General features: G+C 42.4%; 1 protein-coding gene across 1 annotated transcript in view; it reads left to right on the forward strand.

Moving 5' to 3' along the window:
* Positions 1 to 1,944: 1,944 nt before the first annotated feature.
* LOC120940696 (collagen alpha-1(XXI) chain-like) overlaps positions 1,945 to 22,051 on the forward strand; it is a 138,033-nt gene continuing 117,926 nt past the window's right edge. The window contains exons 1-3 of the mRNA XM_040353687.1: positions 1,945 to 2,131; positions 10,857 to 10,963; positions 21,236 to 21,796. Coding sequence (XP_040209621.1) covers positions 10,873 to 10,963; positions 21,236 to 21,796 — 652 coding nt within the window. The 5' untranslated portion in view covers positions 1,945 to 2,131; positions 10,857 to 10,872. The remainder of the gene's footprint in view (positions 2,132 to 10,856; positions 10,964 to 21,235; positions 21,797 to 22,051) is intronic.

Below are 22,051 nucleotides of genomic sequence, written 5' to 3' on the forward strand. Positions count from 1 at the left end.
AGTGTAGCAATATGGTTACATTTAATGAAGGTACAACATTTAGCAACTTATTGCTACACTTAGAGGCGCCTCTCTTCTCCTTTATACTCTGTAGCTCCTGCTGGATTTGGCTTCTAATTCACTTGTGGAGGCTTCCATTTGTGGATGGACATTTTATGGTTACACAACCTATCATATTGCTCTAATCTTTTAATATGGACTATAATCTGAAGGATTTATGAATAAATGGTTGTGGAACAAATCATTTGAGTTTCCATTATTTCCTATGGGGAAATTTGCTTTGATATACAAGTGCTTTGGATTACAAGCATGTTTCTGGAACAAATTATACTCGCAATCCAATGTTTTACTGTATGCAGAATAAATTAATTTGTAATTGATTTATGCATATCACATCTATTGTCCTCATTTCAATATTGGGAAATGTTTTATTGTATGTGTACCAAAAATTTGAAATTGCATAATCATAATGATTTATAACCAGAGCTTTTTTTCTCAGAAAATAGGTGCAGGAACTCAACCATGACCCCGTTCAGATTTCACAAATAGTAGAAGGGTCTTAAGGGGCATTAAATACCAGGATTGCATTACATACAGAGTACAGAGTTCAGGGGGGTTACACACAGAGTGCAGAGCTGTCACTTGTAAACACAGAAACCAGACTTCTGTGTTTACAAGTGATTGTGGTGAGCAGGCACCAAAGGGTCTGAGCCAGAGGTGGTGGAACTGAGTTCCCCCAAGTTCCCCCTGAAAAAAAGCCCTGGCCCAGATTCAAGTAGCAATTGCACCTGTGTAACCATAGGTTAGGTAACGCCGGGGCAAGTAAGCAATTGCGCTGTGTAACCATAGGTTACACAGCGCAATTGCTTACTTGCCCCGGCGTTACGAATGCTCCTGATTCAGGAACATCGTAACGCCGACTGCAGCCTAAAATCTGCGTGGCATAAGGCTCTTATGCCACGCATATCTAGGCTGCATTCTTGCGATGACCGCTAGGGGGCGTTCCCATTGTGGCCAGCGTATAGTATGCAAATTGCATACTAACGCAGATTCACAATGTTGCGCGAGCCCTGCGTACGCAATTTACGTTGTTTCCGTACGGCGTGTTTAGCGTAAGGCTGCCCATTCTAATAGCAGGGGCAGCCAATGCTAAAGTATACCCGTCGTTCCCACGTCGCGACGTTCGAATTTTACGTAATTTGCGTAAGTGATTCGTGAATGGCGCTGGACGCCATTCACGTTCACTTTGAAGCAAATGACGTCCTTGCGACGTCATTTGCCGCAATGCACGTCGGGAAAGTTTCCCGACGGAGCATGCGCTCTACGCTCGGCGCGGGAGCGCGCCTAATTTAAATGATTCCCGCCCCCTACGGGATCATTTACATTAGGCGCCCTTACGCAGGGCAAGTTTACACAGCGCACACGCAATTTACAGAGCTACTGCTCCGTGAATCGCGGGTAGCGCAGTAAATTTGCGGGGGCGCAGGGCAAAAACGTTGCCCTGCGCCTCCGCAAGAAAGGGGCAAATCTACCTGAATCCGGGCCCCTGTTTATAACACTTATTTTTTCAGTACCTCTGTATATACTTTATTACATCTCCATCAGTTTGTTTATTTTTTTTTCTATGTGTATACAGTATTGGGAATTTTTTTATTGTATGGGTAAAATTTGAAATTCTATTATAACAACTTGAAATCGGCTAATCATAATGATTTATAATACTTTTATTTTTTCAGTACACTCTTTATTACATCTCCATCAGTTTGTATAATCTTTTTTTTTTTTTTCTATGTGTTATCTAACATCCCTGTTAGTTGTTTCTCCTGCACGTCTTGTTTAGGCAACCCTTATAAATAATATTTTTAGTATTTCCTTGCTCCTATGTTCATATGGTGGGCTGGGTTTGAAATGAGTTGTAGCATGTGACATGAGACAGGTTTAGGCAGTCTGTTTATGTATGACAGAAGAGGGCTTCTGGCATATACTGATCCACTGAGTGAAACAGCAAGTCAGATTCAGGGGCTGTAACAAACTCTCCTAGCATAGCACTAAGCCTACTCTTTATAAGGAACACTCCAGGTATGCAGTGAAGTGGCACCTTTGCTAGGACACTGCATGATCATTTGGAGAGGTAAGTTACTTTATGTTATAATAACGATTCCTTCATAAAAATGAAGCACCTAACAATATTTGTATTCTTCAAATGTACATGTCGATGTTTCATGCAAAATTCAGAGAATGTTCTAAATTACTACAGCTTGTTTGAATTTGGAATCTCAGACTGGTATAATGATGAATTCCTAGGAATATGTAGCTATTGTGATTTTGGCATAGTATTTTTTATTTTATTTTAATCAGTACATGGAGGAAGGAAGCAATGCATGTGTTGGCAATTATTGGATTCCTATTTTGGTTTGTAAACAGAAAGATGTCCTATTACATTGATTTATTTGAAATTCTTTGCAGTCATTTATTATAGAATGGTATAAATGTAGTTTTTCATTCATTTTTTATATTATGCTTGATGGGTAAAGAAGTCCTTGAATGATAAAATAATGGTCACGCTTTTAAGGGGAAAAAAAAGACATGTACTGTATTATATGCCAGTGTAAATGTACTTATGAATGTTAAAGTGAATTAATATAGGCCTATACAATTTTACAGTAGATTAGTCCAGTGCACAGAATTAAACAACACGCCCCTACAATGGCACACTGAGGGTAGTAATAAAGTCACCCATGATGCAGCACACCCCAGCATAAAAAATAAAATAAAAAAGGTTAATGTATTATTTTGTTTTGTTGCCATGTGCTGGCAGCCCATTCATAATGACTTAACCTCCCTGGCGGTATGATTAAAGTGGATGTAAACCCATGATGTCACAATGTAGAGTATAAGATTCCCTATCATCTGTGTCCAGTCTTGCCACACAGAGTTAATCCAGCGCTGAGCAATCCTCTTTTAATGTTCAGTGAAAATTAACAGAATTCCAGATAAAAACTTGCCAAATTATAAAGTCCGTTTCTCTGTTCTTGCTTTGTGTTACAGGTTATTTACATATCTAGAACTTGGACATGTTTATCATATGTTATGTTATGTTTATCATAATATGAGGTGATCCAAAGTTCATTGTATATTACCAGGATATGTAAATAACCTGTAACACAAAGCAAGAACAGAGAAACGGACTTTATAATTTGGCAAGTTTTTATCTGGAATTCTGTTAATTTTCACTGAACATTAAAAGAGGATTGCTCAGCGCTGGATTAACTCTGTGTGGCAAGACTGGGCACAGATGATAGAAAATCTTATACTCTACATTGTGACATCAAAAAAAAATTAAAAAAAATTTGGGTTTACATCCACTTTAATTCAGATTTTAGGCGCTGAAAGCGGTACCATTATTTTGCATGGAAATTTGGCGTTTTATATTGTAGGCCTGCAATTCTTAGGAATAACTCACTTAAATCTGTCCAAACAAGAGTCTAATAGACATCCGGGGTATAATAAAATTTGAAACACAAAATTATAAATTATAATCCAATAAATAAATATAAATAATTATAACAAATAATATAATAATAATAAGAATTATTACTTTAAATTTTTTTATGACGAATTTCCCCACAAATCGCTATCGCTCAATTCTGCAAGTGATTCTAATTTATTGTCGCTGTTTTCTAGCTGGTCTAAAACCACTTTTGACATAAAGGGACACTTTTTGGTTGCTATGGACAATCTACAGTTTCCAGGCAGAAAGAACAGTTAATATTTTTATAAAAGTGCATGTAGGGCACTGGGCAGACCACTAGGGACAAGGGGTGTGTGTTTATTACATACAGTACTATAATCTATAAGATTACAGTATACTGTATGTATTGTGTTTATTTACTTTTTTAAAACGAACGAATTCCGAAAACGGTCGAAATATTTTCGAATTCGACCGGATTTTTCGAAATTCAGTCGAAAACAAACGAATTTGACACATGTAACGAATCTAACTTAACGAAATTAATTAAATAACTAATTAAAACGTAACGAAACAAAACAAATTTTTCCCTTTTGCACATGCCTAATACCGCCAGGGGGGTTAATGCATGTAAATGCATCGACCACAGTTGGACTTCAATCTAAAGCCAGCCTGAGAGTGGAGCTATACAAGATAATTTTGCTGACTCTTTTTTTTTTAAAGGTGCAAACTATGGGGCTATCTTCTCATTCCTGTTTTTATTACCTACTGGGGGTTATTTGTGAAAGGCAAATCCATGTTGCACTACAAGTGCAAACTACAAGTGCAAAGTGAACTTGAAATTGCACTGAGAGTGCACTTGGGAGTAAATCTGAGGGGTAGATCTGAAATGAGGGGAAGCTCTGCTGATTTTATCATCCAATCATGTGCAAGCTAAAATGCTATTTTTTATTTTCCTTGCATGTCCCCCTTGGATCTACAGCCACTGCACTTCCAAGTGCACTTTCAGTGCAATTTCAAGTGCACTTTGCATTTGTAGTTTACACTTGTAGTGCAAAGTGGATTTGCCTTTCGTAAATAACCCCCACTGTGTCACTGGCTGGGAACTAGCATACAGGAGGTCAGATCTTTAAGATGTAAGCCAGGGTCAGAAATTCTTATCCTAGAATCTGTCTGCCTGGCTTTCATGCCGTCCCTCTTTCTTCAATCCTTTAGGAAAGTGCGTTAATACAATTACAGTTCCCCAAACCTGTTCCCGGTCAATGATTTAAATGTAATTAAAGTAGAATTCTGCGATCAATCTAATTAATCTTAAAATAGTTTCCTCCTCCTTCCTAACACCTACAGTATGCTGAGTAGCCTGTATAAGAAAGATCTGTATATTTATCTATTTTCAGCCTGCTCCGGTCATATGTTTCGGCTCCCCTGTGTCAGCCAGCAACGGCTGCAGTGGGGAGGATTGAATGCTGACAATGATTTGGCTATAATAAGCTTGTAGTTGATGTCACAGCTACCAGTCTTTTCCAGTTGTTGTTAAAGCAGAGTTACACTCATATTAAAGTCAGCAGCTACAAAAAAGTGTAGCTGCTGACTTTTAATAATCAGACACTCACCGGTCCCATGGTCCAGCAAAGCGGGCGAACAAAGCCCTGCTCCTCTCTCCCGTCTACGGCACCGGCATCACTACTGTGGGCCCCTGGCTGTCATGACACAGCCAGGGGCCCATAGTAGTGATGCCCACGCATGCACGAGCCACGCTGCATGCTGTGATTGGCCAGCCAATCTTCTGGGACCTGTGACTTGTCCCAGAAGATTACAGGGAGGGAGGGTGGAACTGGGAGCTGGATCCCTCTAAAAAGAGGGTATCTGCTCCCACCCCAAAAAAAATGACATGCCAAATGTGGCATGTCAGGGAGGGTCATAATCACTTGAATGAATGAATGAATGAATGACTTGTATAGCGCTACTCATGCGAACTGAATCGCCTCTTTTTCCAACCAGTGTCTGCTTGGCTGGTGCGGTCATTTTACCCCGTAGGATCGTGACACGCTTGGGACACACAGTCATACATATATATACTGGGCCGATTTGGACAGGATCCAATTTACCTACCAGCAGGTCTTTGGAGGGTGGGAGGAAACCGGAGTACCCGGAGGAAACCCACGCAGGCACAGGGAGAACATGCAAACTCCAGGCAGATGGTGTCGTGGTCGGGATTCGAACCAGCGACCCTTTTGCTGCTAGGCGAAAGTGCTACTCACTGCACCACTTAAAGCGGAAGTTACATTTCTGGGTGGAACTCCGCTTTAAACCTGCTCTCTTATCCCCTGCAGCTTGCGCTGGCTAACACAGGGTAGAACATGTGACTGGGTTGGAGCAGCTTGAAAATGGGTGAGTATACAGATCCTCCTTACATAAGTTAGTCAGAATAGGTATTGGTGGGAAAAGGGCATTTTTTATTGTATTTACTTTATTCTACTTAAAGACTAGAGGGTCAGTGTAACAGTCAGGTAACTGGAACTATGGCACCCTTCTCTGTGGCACCAGGCAGTGTCAATGTGACAACACTGATCCCATCATAAGGCATGACCTAATCACGTACGAGTAGCAGGAGAGCTGCCAGCATAGTCAGTATACTGCTGGGGACCTGTACTATTAGAATTTGCCAAGGAAGACTGCATGAAGCTAACTTTTGCAGCCAACTACTCTGTCCTCAATAACCTACTAGGCCTTGGTATAAATTCCAAGCCTTCCCATCCATTCTAACACCACAGTAAAGTGCCTAATATTTATAAATACTTCCAAAGAAAAATGTGCAAAAAACATAGTCCCATAAAAAGTGCAAAGTGATCCAAAAGTGGATCACTTTGCACTTTTTATGGGACTATTTTTTTTTTCACATTTTTGTTGGAATTATTTTATTGCTATTTACACATTTTTTGCTAAAATGTCACATGTTCAATTGGAAGAAGTATTAATGGCACTGTGATTTATATATTTCTGCAGAGTTTTGCACATGTTCTGTATGCACTTTAATGAATATGAACTATATACACGTGTGAGATTTTATGTATTTTATGAGGCTCAATTATTCAATTTATTTAGTAAGCACCACATTCCCTTTACTGTCATTTACTTTTAGTGTGAGAACACCATTTATGTTGGCAGCTACTTCATATTTTTATTTAATAATTTTCACCCTTTGGTTTGCACATTAGTATTTCCTACTTGTTAATTTCACAGCGCTGTCTGGGCTGCAGCAGGAGCTTCAAGGGCAGATAACTATACAATATATTGCCAAAAGTATTGGGACACCTGCCTTTACACACACAATAAACTTAAATGGCATCCCAGTCTTAGGTCCCGTACACACGGGGCCTAAGATTTTGATCTGATGGGATTTTGATCTGATGGTTGTACTAACCATCAGATCGAAATCCGCGCGGAATCCATCCGCGGTGACGTGTCGCGCCGTCGCCACGATGATTACGCGGCGACGTGCGCGACGCTGGAAGATAAAGACTTCCACGCATGCGTCGAATCATTACGACGCATGCGAGGGAGAGGAGCGGACGGATTGATCCGGTGAGTCTGTACAGACCACCGCATCAATCCGCTGGACAGGATTCCAGCGGATAGATTTCTTAGCACGCTAAGAAATTTGTATCCGCTGGAAATCCGTCGGCTGGAATTTTTTCCGACGATAAATGTCCGCTCGGACGTACACACCACCGGATCTATCCGCTGGAACTGATCTGCGGATAAATCCCAGCGGATAGATCCGGTCGTGTGTACGAGGCCTTAGGTCTGTAGGGTTCAATATTGAGCTGGCCCATCCTTTGCAGCCTTTTTCAACTCTTCTGGGTAGACTGAGCACAAGGTTTAGGAGTGTGTTTATGGGAATGTGTACGTAGGTGTACACCCTGGGACACATTTGACCCTCGGACAGCCGCTTGATACTACCTCTATAGGCTCAAATTTTGATGTCCAGCACAGGAACCAGTATATTGGGGACTTGCTATGTGCGGATGGTATCTTATCCTGTCATTTGTGAGAAGGTTGTTGTCCCAGCTGGCTGCAGGGTCACTCATTTTAGTACAGATGATTTGTAACTACACCTGTGACGTCTAATCCAAGTTTGAAATACATTTTGTTCTGACCTCAAAGTCACTGCAAGATTTTTTCAAAATTTGAGGACAAGTTCCTTGTCAGTTGTGCTATACCGCCTGCTATAAGTGCCCTGTGGATGCATCCATCGAGAGACCATCTGTTATATAACCACTTGTTCTCTGTTATACACTATTCCACGAAATCCTTGTCATCGTCCTGAAGAAGCCCCACGGCGAAACGTGCGTCGGCGACTTCTAAGGATTTTGTATACAGTGGTCATTTTTTGTATTTGTATTTTATAACTATGTGCTTTTTTGTATTATATTGATGATATTAAAACTTTATTTTTAACATACTTCCTTGGCCTCAAAGTCCGACCTTCAATATCTACCTGTAGTTATTGTTCTCCTTCCACTATATATACGGATGCGGCCCATGTGAGTGCAATCTCTTTGTATCCTAACCTTCCCCTCCCTTTTTCTTTCCCTGGCCCTCCCTTCTTTCCCCTCTCTATTCCCAATCCTTTCTCATTCAGTACTAGAGACTTGTTTTTGAAAAGTGAATGGCAAAATATACCTAAAACCTAGAGAAGTATTAACTTCACTGCAGCATTTCCTTTTGGCTCTTCTAGCCAAGCATCCCCACACGGGGGTCTCTATGCTTATAGGCATCTGCATTTTTAACACCCAGTGCTCGCATGTGCATAAGACTCATCTTATGCCTTGTACACACGATCGGAATTTCCGATGAAAAAAGTCAGACGGAATTTTATTTTTATCGGATATTCCGATCGTGTGTGTGTGCCACATCTGAGTTTTTCCTTCGGAAATCCCAACGGACTTAGAAAGAGAACAAGTTCTCTTTTTTTCTGAAGAAAACTATTTCTATCAGAAATTCGGTTCATCTGTGTGGAACTCCGACAGAGAAAAAAAACACGCATGCTCAGAATCAAGTTGACGTATGCTCGGAAGCATTAATTGTTCTCGGTTCGTCGTAGTGTTGTACGTCACCGCATTTTGGACGGTCGAAATTTGGTGTGACAGTGTGTATGCAAGACAGCTTGAACAGAATTCCGTCAAAAAAATCCATCTGAGTTTATCCCGATGGAAATTCCGATTGTGTGTACAAGGCATAAGGCTTCAGCACCTAAAGTTACGCCGGCCATAGATGATGCCATTTTCTTTCCTGCAGCCACGGGGATTGGTTCCTGCCAGGAGAACACAATGATTATTGATAGCTATAGCCTCCAGCAATAATAACATGACAAAATCAATTACAATCAGCCTACCCATAGATGGTTTGAATCTTGACCGGTTCCTGCAAAACGTACTTTTGTATGGGAGTAATCACTAGTGGTGCTACTACTGAGGTACGGGTAAATTAATGTCCATTGTAGTTATACTTATCTTGTTGATTCTTAGTAAAATTGTATGCAGTACAAAAAGTCTTTTTTTTTTTCAGTCAGATTTTGGAAAATAGTCATTCCAATTTTGACCAATAATTACAGGTTCAGGGAAAGTGCCTGTATTTCACTTAAAGGGCCATTTCACTTGTTTTAGTGACCTCTAAAAGGCCCTCAAGTGTTTCTTTAACAATTTGTAGAAGTCCACTGATTAGCAGATGTCCCACAAGATAGGGGTGGAAGTGATAAATAGCCCAGGTGAGTTGAATAGTACTGACCTCTCACCCTTAACAATAAAGTCATACAGAATGAGGGTATAGCCTTTTAGTTTTTAGAGTTCCTCAGCCTGTAAAATATGTAAACACTGACAGGTTTTAGTGAACATGAAGTACCAAAAGAGAATTGATGGCTTCCCTTTCATCTGTGCATTACCTTAGGCAATCAGAGTGTGTTCACTTCAGTGACTATAAATCATAGGCCCTTTGTAAAAAAATATAACATTAAATTGTAATATTCAAAGTGAAAGCATTCTTTTGCACTATAAACCTACATTCTACATTTTATTAATAAAAACACAGTAATTACATAGAGGTTTTTTGCGATAATTTAAAATGACAGCTCTCTATCTACTGGCAATTTCTGTGCCTCTTGTTTCATAAAAAAAAAAATATATATATATATCAGATGTTAATGAGGTTGATCGGGACCGTTCGGCTGGTGACTGGGGACGAGACTGAAGGAAAAATCTCCTTCGCCCGTCCCCATAGCTCTGCTGGGCAGAAGTGACGTCAAAACGTCAGTCCCGCCCAGCCTCTTAAAGAAACATTTTTTTTTTTGTCATTTGAAAAAATGACAGTTTCAAATTATTTTTTTTTTTTTCATTTAAGTCTAAATATGAGATCTGAGGTCTTTTTGACCCCCAGATCTCATATTTAAGAGGACCTGTCATGCTTTTTTCTATTACAAGGGATGTTTACATTCCTTGTAATAGGAATAAAAGTGATCATTTTTTTTTTCCAGTGTAAAAAATAATAAAATAAATAAAAATAAATAAGAAAAAAAAAAAAAAAACATTTTTAAAGCGCCACGTCCCGACAAGCTCGTGCGCAGAAGCGAACGCATATGCGAGTAGCGCCCGCATATAAAAACGGTGTTCAAACGACACAAGTGAGGTATCGCCGCGATCGTTAGAGCGAGAGCAATAATTCTAGCCCTAGACCTACTCTGTAACTCAAAAAATGCAACCTATAGAATTTTTTAAACGTCGCCTATCGAGATTTTTAAGGGTAAAAGTTTGACGCCATGCCACGAGCGGGCGCAATTTGTAAGCGTGACATGTTGGGTACCATTTTACTCGGCGTAACATTATCTTTCACAATATATAAAAAAATTGGGCCAAATTTATTGCTGTCTTATTTTTTAATTCAAAAAAGTGATTTTTTTCCAAAAAAAGTGCGCTTGTAGGATCGCTGCGCAAATATGGTGTGACAAAAAGTATTGCAATGATCGCCATTTTATTCTCTAGGGAGTTAGAAAAAAATAAATATATAATGTTTGTGGGTTTTAAGTAATTTTCTAGCAAAAAAAACTGTTTTAGTCTTGTAAACACCAAATCTGAAAAACACCCAAAGTAGAGAAGTGGTTAAACAACCAAGATGATAAATACATGAATTTGGCTAAAAGGCCAAAGTCTATTTGTTTCCTTGACAGCTCCAGAGCTGAAACTTAACATAGAGTATACAGTAAGTGGAATTTCACTTGCCCTCCAAGTGCAATTTTTGTGTTTGCAAATCTCTTATCAAAAAGTTACAATGACATTAATATTTTTCCCTGTGAAGGACATAATGTGATAATATATTTTTTTTTGTATTTTAGATCTTGAACCCACAAAATGAAACCTACTTGGGCATTACATGTTTTTGCATTCTCAGTATTTATACACTTAGTAAAAGGACAAGTAAGTGAAGAAGATGCTCAAGCAGGTATGTTTCATAATTATATATACCACATGTGTCAAACACAAGGTCCACAGGCAAAATATGGCCCTCCAGGCCATTTCATGTGGCCCTCGCACCCAGAGCTTTTTTTTTAGCCAGAACATGGCCTGTTCCGTCACTTTTGATTTTTGCCCTCCGCTCCCCACCCCACTTGTAAAGACAGAAGCCCCTGTGTTTACAAGGACAGCTTTCCTCTCACAGATCCCTGCTTGCCATGCACCCATTGGGGCGACAATTAAAATGCATGGAACAGTGTGGGATGGGGCATCACAAGGTAAACTGCACAATGATCTCAATCTGTGCTCGGGTGCACAGATGGCGACCAATGATCTCCTCACTGCCAAGAGGTACTGGAGGAGGGCAGGGTGGAGGAGGGGAGAGGAAGCTTTGGGGGGGGGGGGGTTACAGATGAGGCCGGTGGAAGCATATGGTTGCAGAGGTGGGGGGTGGGGCATAGTGGTGTAGAGGTCAGAGCCAAGGAGGGATGGAAAAGAAATGTGGTCAGCCTGTGACAGAGATCTGAACCTTGCACTCTGTATTTATCCACTCCTCAACCCTGCACTCTGAACACAGCGCACCTCTAAACTCTGCACTCTATCAATGAAAGCCGCGCATATGGTACTCCTGGTATTTATTGCCCCTTTAAGATCCTCTCACTGTTAGTGCAATATGGCCACACCCACTGTTCAATGTGGTACGGCAGGGGGTTGAGTTTCTGCCCTTATTTCTGAGAAAAAAGCCTTGGATAAAATTATATAGTCTTACAGATACAACCGGCCCAATGAGGGCAACCATAATGCTGATGCGGCCTGCACTGAAATTGATTTTGACATCCCTGATCTATACAATATATTTAGACACAAAAAGTAGATATATAAACTGATAAAGACAGAGGGATCCAATGCATTTCAAAATATCTGTAAAGTTTCTTCGTCAGGGATATTTATCGCCACCATAAATTTTTATATTTACCAGTCTCCATGAAAGATTTGAATACAGCACTCCACCCAGGTGGGGCTCATGAAGTCACCCAACAGGATCACATAGTTCAAATTGTTCATGTTAAAAGGACACCCCATGGTTGAAAAAGGCCAACAAGGAAGGAGATAGAATCTATGCTTTTCTCCAGAGCTGGAACATTTACCACAGGTTGGTGTGGTGGTGCCCTCACCGTCCTGGAGAGCTCTTTTCCTGGGGAGCTCTCTAATATTCTAAGATGTTACAGATGATGCCACGTTATGTCAGATTTATGTTCAGAAATTGATTTTCTATACCTAGAAGTGGTTCTTAAATTAAATATAAGTATAAAAATGTACGTAAATTTAGAAATTACAGTGATACAGTATATTTGATGTTCCTATTTTACTCAGGCCAGGACTGGCTCCACATACTGCCGAAAAGAGGGGGGGGGGGGTTGTACCTTTAAAGTAACCAAATTTAAAATAAAATGTTTTCGTTTTGGTTAGAAGGCAGGGTGATTAAAACATCCTTTTTATTGCTGTCTCTGCCCCCATTAGTTAGATTCACTTTCTCTATTTGTCCTGTTTTTCATTATCACCAAGTAGAAGAAAATCTAAAATGTTGGGTTGTCTCCAGAACAGAAATGGAGGGGAAATTTTCCAAAAGGGACATTGGTGACAACCAGGGATTCCCTCACTTTGAAGGGGATTTCCTTTTGCTTTCTGTCTTGGTATTGGGACAAGTATTGGTTAAGTAAAAGAAAATCTCCCCAATTGGACACAGGTGAAAGAAAAAGCTGACAGGGGTTAACAACCTTTAATTCTACATTAGTAACTGGTCATCCTTACGATGGAAGCTATAGAAAAACCCACTTTGAAAGATTAAGGCCCCATGCACACGAGAAGCAAATGTAAACTCAAGTTTTTAAGGCAAAAACCGGCGTTTAAAACGCCCGTTTTTACCGCGAATTTCGCAGCGTTTTACCGCGTTTGCGGCTATCAGCCTTCATAACAAAGACATTGTAGACCCTCCCAAAGCTTTGAAACGCAAAAACGTTTGCGGCAGAACCCAAAATTTTGCGTCCGAAAAAACGAGCCTAAACCCAACTGCTTTAAAATGCCAAAAAACGTGATTGTGTGCATGGACACATAGGATAACATTAAATGTGTTCAGGGGCAGTTGAAAAAAAATGCCCAAACGTCTCTGAACTCGAGTTTACCAGCGTCTCGTGTGCATGGGGCCTTAGAGGGAGGAATGTTATTTATTAAGAGAGCTATTGCCTCCTTATGACTCTAATGCCGGCCATACAGTATATGGATTGAAATTCAGCTGGTTCATTAAGGACCAGCCAAATTTCCATCCGTTTATGGGCAACCTGGTTGTTCAAAAGCCAATCTAATGATTCAGAAGTCAATCTATTTCCTGAACGATCAGTGCCGCTGCCTATAGCTGGTAACACTGATCATTGCGTTCTCATGGCAAGGCTCCCCTCCATGAGAACACAATAGTACAGTTGGAGTGATTGCCCCATCCACTTTGAATGTGTGGATGGTGGAATCTGCACTTTTTTTCTTTCAACCGGCTGGGTGAATGAAAAAAAAGTGTATAATGTATGGCCTGCCTAACTCTAACCATATAGAGTGGACCTGAACTAAAACAGTGAATAGTGAATAATCTGTTAAGGAACCTTATTGTGCCTAAGTATTGCTTTGTCTGAAATTTGTCCAAAATGATAGCAGTGGGGTAGATTCAGTAAGATATGCGCTTTTTTTACGTAGGCGCAGGGCACCGTTTTTGCCCTGCGCCCCCGCAAATTTTCTGCGCTACCCTCGATTCACGGAGCAGTAGCTCCGTAAATTGCATGGGCGCTCTGGCAAAATGCCCGGCGTAAGCGCGCGCAATTTAAATGATCCCGTAGGGGGCGGGAATCATTTAAATTAGGCGCGTTCCCGCGCCGATCGTAGAGCGCATGCTCCGTCGAGAAACTTTCCCGACGTGCATTGCAGCAAATGACGTCGCAAGGACGTCATTTGCTTCAAAGTGAACGTGAATGACGTCCAGCGCCATTCACGAATCACTTACGCAAACTACGTAAAGTTCAAATTTCGCGACGCGGGAACGACGGGTATACGTAACATTGGCTGCCCCTGCTAACAGGGGCAGCCTTACGCGAAAACCGCCGTACGACGTAAACTGCGTACGCAGGGCTCGCGTAACGTTGTGAATCGGCGTTAGTATGCAATTTGCATACTATACGCTGAGCACAACGGGAACGCCACCTAGCGGCCATCGCAAGAATGCAGCCTAAGATATGCGGGCATAAGAGCCTTATGCCACGCATATCTTAGGCTGCAGTCGGCGTAACGAGGTTCCTGAATCAGGAGCATTCGTTACGCCGGTGCAAGTAAGCAATTGCGCTGCGAAACTATGGTTACGCAGGCGCAATTGCTCTCTGAATCCGGGCCAGTGTATTTCCTGGTTCCTATAGTCTCTTAGCTATGTATCTGCACAGTGAGATCTAAGGCACTTCTGCCTCTGACTGCTAGTCTCAGGGAATTAGGAGTAAGATTTGGTGATTTTACTACTGTGCTGCTCAATGTTCTTCTTGCTGGAGGATCAGACAATTCGGAAGCAAAGCCCTGCCTCTACCTCAATGACTGCCTCCACACAGATACACAGGGCAGAACAATGCATGGTTAGTCAGTAATAGTGAAAGATCAACTGCAGGGAGACAACAGGCAATACAGCTTACTAGTCCTTCGTCTTCCACCTGTTTTCTTTTATCACAGCTTCCAGAGTTCAGTTCCCCTTTAAAATGTAACTCACACCTAACCCTAACTATTCTAAAAGATGTCCCCTTCCCCCTCCTGCTACCTATACTGTCTATAATAGGTAAAAAAAATGTGTTTGCTTACCTTTTTTTCAGTCCACTCCGAGCCAGTCACATGATCCCACAGCTCTGTCTCCCTTGTGCTAGTGTGCGGCGGCAGCAAAGGAGAAGAGGGAGTGCCAAAAACAGATGGGCCATGGGAGCCTATGAGTAGCATCACTACTCCTGGAATTCCCAGCCGTTGTCGAGCACTCCCTTACACAGGGGTGCCAGAGCTGGAGGATCACATGACCAGGTTAAACCGATGAGAATGGTCTAATGGACCGTTTTCATCGGTCCAAACCGATCGTGTGTGGGTGCCATCGGTTATTTAACCATCGGTTAAAAAAAAGCCAACTGGCCCGGTTACTTTGTGGAGAGATGGCAGGACGGACAGCTGCCTTGCTCCATGCTCGTGGACACTTCCCCCCTCCTCTCTCTTTCTTTTGCTCTCTTCTTTCCATGTCACCGTCGGGACCCCAACTCTCGAGGTGACAGCCTCTCTTTGGCTCTCTGAACGAGTGGCGGGAGGGGATACCCCCTGCCGCTTAACTCTCTTCTCTTATTTTCCACCTTTTTGTTATTGGAAAAAGGAGGGCGTGTCTGCGGACCCCTGAATTCGTACCGCACCTTACGGGTAGATGATCTTTTAACGGCAAGACCATCAAGAGGAGACTAGACAGACTCGGTGTCATGGGCACGATGCTGGCGGTCCATTGACTTTGTTACACCTACTGTCTTGCTGTACTATACTGGTGTATGCTTGTACGTATGAAGATGTTACTGTTTACATGCTGTTACTCTGGTCCATGTGGACGCGCTCTTTGTTGTGAGTAAATAAAGAATAAAAAAAAAAAAAAGCCAACTTGTTTTAAATTTAACTCCACGCATGCTCAGAATCAAGTCGACGCATGCTTGGAAGCATTGAACTTTGTTTTTTTTCTGCACGTCGTTGTGTTTTACGTCACCGCGTTCTGACACAATCGTTTTTTAACCGATGGTGTGTAGGCGCGACGGACCATCAGTCAGCTTCATCGGTTATCGGACTGATCGTGTGTACGCGGCATAAGAGTTAGGCTTGAATTCAATTTTAATGACGTGTGTGTCCAAGTTCTACTTCTGCAACCTATGACTCCTAGCAAGCAAAGGAAGTACATAGGTTTAGTTTACAAAGTAGTAAGCTACAAAACAAATTGTAGTTGAAAATATATTTTCAACACCAGAGGCATGGTTTGTGCCAAAACAGTACCTTTTCAGGTATTTTTTTTTTAGACAGACATTGTATTATGAACAGAAATCTGTTGTGTTCATAATTCCTAAACATACTTCACGAGCATCCAGTTATTTTTGGAGTCAGCATACTTTAGCGGAGCCAAGGACAGAGTTCTAAGTACTCAGACAAGTATGGGCCTGAAAAGCAAAACTTTGAAAATTACGGGAAAATAAAGTTCAGATTTTCATCCTTCCTGGAACACAATAAGTGATTCAGGAAATCCTTAGAAATTGTGAGGTGTTAACATTTTGGAAGTATGCTCATTTCACGTCAGTTTAAGTCCATTTGCTACACTGCTATTTTTCAGCCAAAAATAAAACAAGCGTGAAAGAAATAAGTCTTTATTGTACTAGCTACCACATTTAATGGTCAGTCTACCGAAAACTGATACTGTATTTCAGTTTTCTGGTACATACTCTATGGATGAATTCTATGTACAGTATTTGACCCATCTCTTCCTGTCAAGGCCACACCCTTTCCTATTTAAGACCTGCCCTGCCATATGTAAACCACACCCCTTTCCCCACTTTTTCCTCTCAAAGCTCTACCTCTTCCTCTCTGTACATTAACAACAGTACAGTCTCATCGGTGCAGTCCCATCAATGCAGCCTTCTCAGTGCCCATCAGTACAGCCTTATCAGTGCCCATCGTTGCAACCTTATCAGTGCAGACTTATCAGTGCCCATAAGTACAGTCCCATCAGTGCAGCATTATCAGTGTCCATCAGTACATTCCCATCAGTGCAGTCTTATCAGTGCCCATCAGTGCAGCATATCGAACAGAAACTGAAGTAGTCAGAAGTTCACAAGAGATATAAGGACATACCTGGCTGTCCTGGGGGTTCCCCTCATCCTCCTCTCTCCTATCGTAAACACACAGAGCCCAGCCAGGAGTAGGGAGGAAGTTGCGATAGATGCCATGGAGTAGCCTCCTCCAGTTGCTTTAAGTGAGGACGGTCTGGCCAGTCACCGGCAACTTATGGCGCAGTGCAGCCTTATTAGTGCCCATCAGTAAAGTCCCATCAGTGACCATCAGTACAGTCCCATCAGTGCGGCCTTATCAGTGCCCATCAGTGCAGGCTTATCAGTACCCATCAGTACAGTCCCACCAGTGTGCATCAGTGCAGCCTTATCAGTGTCCATCAGTACAGTGCCATCAGCACAGCCTTATCAGTGCCCATCAGTACAGTCCCATCAGTGCCCATCAGTACAGTTCCATCAGTGCACATCAGTACAGTCCCATCAGTGCAGCCTTATCAGTGCCCATCAGTACAGTCCCATCAGTGCAGCTTTATCAGAGCCCATCAGTTCAGCCTCATCAGTGCAGCTTTATAAGTGCCCATCAGTACAGTCCCATCAGTGCTCATCAGTGCAACCTTTTCAGTGCCCATCAATACAGTCCCATCAGTGCCTATCAGTACAGTCCCATCAGTGGCCATCAGTACAGTCCCATCAGTGCAGCTTTATCAGTGTCCATCAGTGCAGCATATGGAACAGAAACTGAAGTGGTCAGAAGTGCCCAAGAGTATAAGAATCGTACCTGGCTGTCCTGTGGGTTACCCTCATCCTCCTCTCTCCTATCGTAAACACACAGAGCCCGGCCGGGAGTCAGGAGGAAGTTGCAATAGATGTCACGGAGAAGAGTAGGTGGAGCCTCTGACAGTTGCTTTAAGGGAGGCTGATCTGGGCTGATCTTGGGTGCCAGTCCCTGCCCCCGGCCAAGTCAACACCAATAACAGCACCGCTACAGGCTACAGCAAGCTGCCGGCCGCTAGCTGGGGACTGTAGCTGGGGACAGTTTGTGTTCAGAAGCCGGGGCTCAGGAGAAGGGAGGGGGGCTTTTTTTGTGCGGGTTGCCACCCCCCTGCAATGTGCTGGCCTGGGCCATGTGAGCCTAGGCCAAGATACAGCACTGCATTACACAAAGAGTGATAGATTTCAAGCATTTCTTTCTTTTAATTTTGATGATTATGGCTTGCAGTTAGTGAAAACTCAAAATTCTGTATCTCAGAAAATTTGAATATTACATAGGACCAATAGAAAAAAAAGGATTTTTAATAAAGAAATGTTGGCTTACTGAAACGTATGTCCATGCACAGTATAGTATGCACTCAATACTTGGTCGGGGCTCCTTTTGCATTAATTGCTGCATCAATGCGGCGTGGCATGGAGGCGATCAGCCTGTGGCACTTCTGAGGTGTTATGGAAGCCCAGGTTGCTTTGATAGTGGCCTTCAGCTCGTCTTCATTGTTGGGTCTTGTGTCTCTCATCTTCTTCTTCACAATGCTCCACAGATTCTCTTTGGGGTTTAGGTCAGGCGAGTTTGCTGGCCAGTCAAGCACAGTAATACCATGAGCAGTTGAAGCCCATGTCCTGGATACGTCTGTGTGTGGTGGCTCTTGAAGCACTGACATAAGCCTTATGTCTCCTTGTGAATCTCTCCCAAATTCTTGAATGGCCTTTGCTTCACAATCCTCTCAAAGCTGCAGTTATTCTTGTTGCTTGTGCACTTTTGTCTGCCACACTTTTTCCATCCACTCAACTTTCCTATAATATGCTTGAATACAGTACTCTGTGAACAGCCAAATTCTTTAGCAATGACCTTTTGTAACTTACCCTCCTTGTGGAGGGTGTCAATGACTATCTTCTGGACAACTGTCAAGTCAGCAGTCTTCTCCATGATTGTGTAACCTACTGAACCAGACCGAGAGACCATTTAAAGGCTCAGGAAGTCTTTACAGGTTTTTTGAGTTACAGTAATTAGTTGATTAGAGTGTGACACCATGGCCTGGATTCAGAACGGAGATACGACGGCGTATCTCCGGATACGCCGTCGTATCTCTGAGTGTGCGTGGTCGTATCTATGCGCCTGATTCAGAGAATCAGTTACGCATAGATTTCCCTAAGATCCGACCGGGGTAAGTGTCTTACACCGTCGTATCTTAGGCTGCATATTTACGCTGGCCGCTAGGTGGCGCTTCCGTATAGTTACGCAATGAATATGCTAATTAGGTATTTACGCCGATTCAGAAACGTACGTCCGTATCTCCTTTGTGAATCTGGGCCATAGTGTTTTCAAATCTCCAGTGTTGCCATATAGACAGGGAGAGGAAAGGATAATCTCATGGTGCAGTATTTTTCAAAACATTTATTAAAAATAAAGTTTTATTGCACTTACATCAAAGAAGACAAGGATCAGCATGTATTGTATAGTTATTGTCAGGTTAGCGCTCCACCTGCGTTCCAGCTGACCGGAAATGACGTATCTCAAACACTACCCAACGCCCTTTCGTCAGCCTATATCTGACGTCTTCAGGGGTTAAAGGCTTGGATACGTCTGACCACTTTTATATAATTCATAACCAGCCTGGGCCAATCCGATTAAAGAGCGTTGGTTCCTTTGTTTCTTTTTCAAGTAATGATTCATGTTGTACAGTATTATGTGACCCATTTTAAGACCTACCGGTATTTTTACACATTTGGTCACGTTACTGTCCTAAATAAGTTCAACTTCATCACCAGAAACACTCTGCTGATTCATGTATTCCAGTGACCTCAAAGTATTCCCTATCTTCACTTAAAGGGGTTGTAAAGGTACAATTTTTTTTCCTTAAAGCGGGAGTTCACCCATAAAACACTTTTTCCCCTTAGATGTATGCTCATTTTGTCTAGGGGAATCGGCTAGTTGTTTTAAAATATGAGCTGTACTTACCAATTTCGAGATGCATCTTCTCCGTCGCTTCCGGGTATGGGTCTTCGGGAGCGGGCGTTCCTTCTTGATTGACAGTCTTCCGAGAGGCTTCCGACGGTCGCATCCATCGCGTCACTAGTAGCCGAAAGAAGCCGAACGTCGGTGCGGCTCTATACTGCGCCTGCGCACCGACGTTCGGCTTCTTTTGGAAAATCGTGACGCGATGGATGCGACCGTCGGAAGCCTCTCGGAAGACTGTCAATCAAAATAGGAACGCCCAGTCCCGCAGCCCATACCCGGAAGCGGCGGAGAAGATGCATCTCGTAAACGGTAAGTAATGCTCATATTTTAAAACAACTAGCCGATTCCCCTAGACAAAACGAGCATCCATCTAAGGGGAAAATGTTTTATGTACGGGTGAACCCCCGCTTTAAGACCTACCAGTATTTTTACACATTTGGTCACGTTACTGTCCTAAATAAGTTCAATTTCATCACCAGAAACACTCTGCTGATTCATGTATTCCAGTGACCTCAAAGTATTCCCTATCTTCACTTAAAGGGGTTGTAAAGGTACAATTTTTTTCCCTAAATAGCTTCCTTTACCTTAGTGCAGTCCTCCTTCACTTACCTCATCCTTTGATTTTTCTTTTAAATGTCCTTATTTCTTCTGAGAAATCCTCACTTCCTGTTCTTCTGTCTGTAACTCCACACAGTAATACAAGGCTTTCTCCCTGGTGTGGAGTGTCGTGCTCGCCCCCCTCCCTTGGACTACATGAGAGTCAGGACGCCCACTAACACACAGCTCATTTCTCTATCTGCAACATAGAGAGCATCCTGACTCTCCATTAGCCCCCTTTCACACTTGTACGACTTCAAAGTCGCGCGATTTTTCCGCTATTTCGCAGCCGTGATTTTACCGCGATTCGCGGCCGCGATTTCAATGAATGCCTGTGTAAGTGGCATCAAAATCGGACCAAAGTAGTGCAAGGACTACTTTGAAGTCGGCACTACTTAAAGTCGTGCCAGTATGAATGGTAGTCATTGAAAATAATGGAGAATGACTTGTCATACGATTTTGCTGTCCAAAATTGTGAGACAAGTCGTATAAGTGTGAAAGGGGACTTAGTCCAAGAGAGAGGGCGAGCACGACACTCCACACCAGGGAGAAAGCCTTGCATTACTGTGTGTAGTTACAGACAGAAGAACAGGAAGTGAGGAATTCTCAGAAGAAATAAGGACATTTAAAAGCAAAATGGAAGAATGAGGTAAGTGAAGGAGGACTGCACTAAGGTAAAGGAAGCTATTTAGGAAAAAAAATTGTACCTTTACAACCCCTTTAAGCTGAAGATTTTTTGGATGGGACATGAATGCAGCTGTTTTTGAAAGAACATATCGGGCATTGTATAAAAGTGTCATTATATATGAGAAGTGAAATTAAATGACATGTGTTTCTATGTTAACAGGTTGCAGAACTGCGGTGAATGATTTAGTGTTCATTGTGGATGGCTCCTGGAGTGTAGGGTATGTCGATTTTGACACAGCAAAGAACTGGTTGATAAACATCACAAGCAGCTTTGACATAGGACCTTCCTACACTCAGGTGGCTGTGGTTCAATACAGTGATTCCCCAAGGCTAGAATTTCCACTTGGACAACATCGGACAAACCAGCAACTTATCAATGCTTTGAAAAGTATGAAATATCTGGGAGGCAATACCCAGACGGGTCGAGCAATTCAATTTGCCACTGAAAATGTGTTTCCCTCTTCTCAAAGGCCTAACCTTACCAAGAACAGGATTGCAATTGTGGTCACAGATGGCAAGTCCCAAGATGATGTGGTGGAGACTGCTGCACAAGCCAGGGCACAAAACATCATTATGTTTGCGGTGGGAGTTGGTTCTGAAATAACCAAGTCTGAGCTTGTGGCAATTGCCAATAGTCCTTCCACAGATTATGTGCTGTATGCAGAGGACTACACCACGATAGATAGGATTAAGGAGACAATGCAACAAAAGATATGTGAAGGTAATGTACTGCAATTTTTTTTTTTATGGATATGCTTGATGTGTTTGATTTCAAAGGTGAGCCTAGAGTGGCGCACTGACGTCATCACCCGGCCTCAACTGCTCGTGTTCGGCCGGCTTCTCTGGTAAGACTAAGCAAGCACTAATCTTCCTATACAGTGGGGGAGATATGGACCATATTACAGTGGGGAGATGTCTGTGGATATTACAGTGGGGGAGATGTCTGTGGATATTACAGTGGGGGAGAGGTCTGTGG

The sequence above is a fragment of the Rana temporaria genome, chromosome 5 (assembly GCF_905171775.1).
Source record: "Rana temporaria chromosome 5, aRanTem1.1, whole genome shotgun sequence".
NCBI classification, from domain to species: Eukaryota; Metazoa; Chordata; class Amphibia; order Anura; family Ranidae; genus Rana; species Rana temporaria.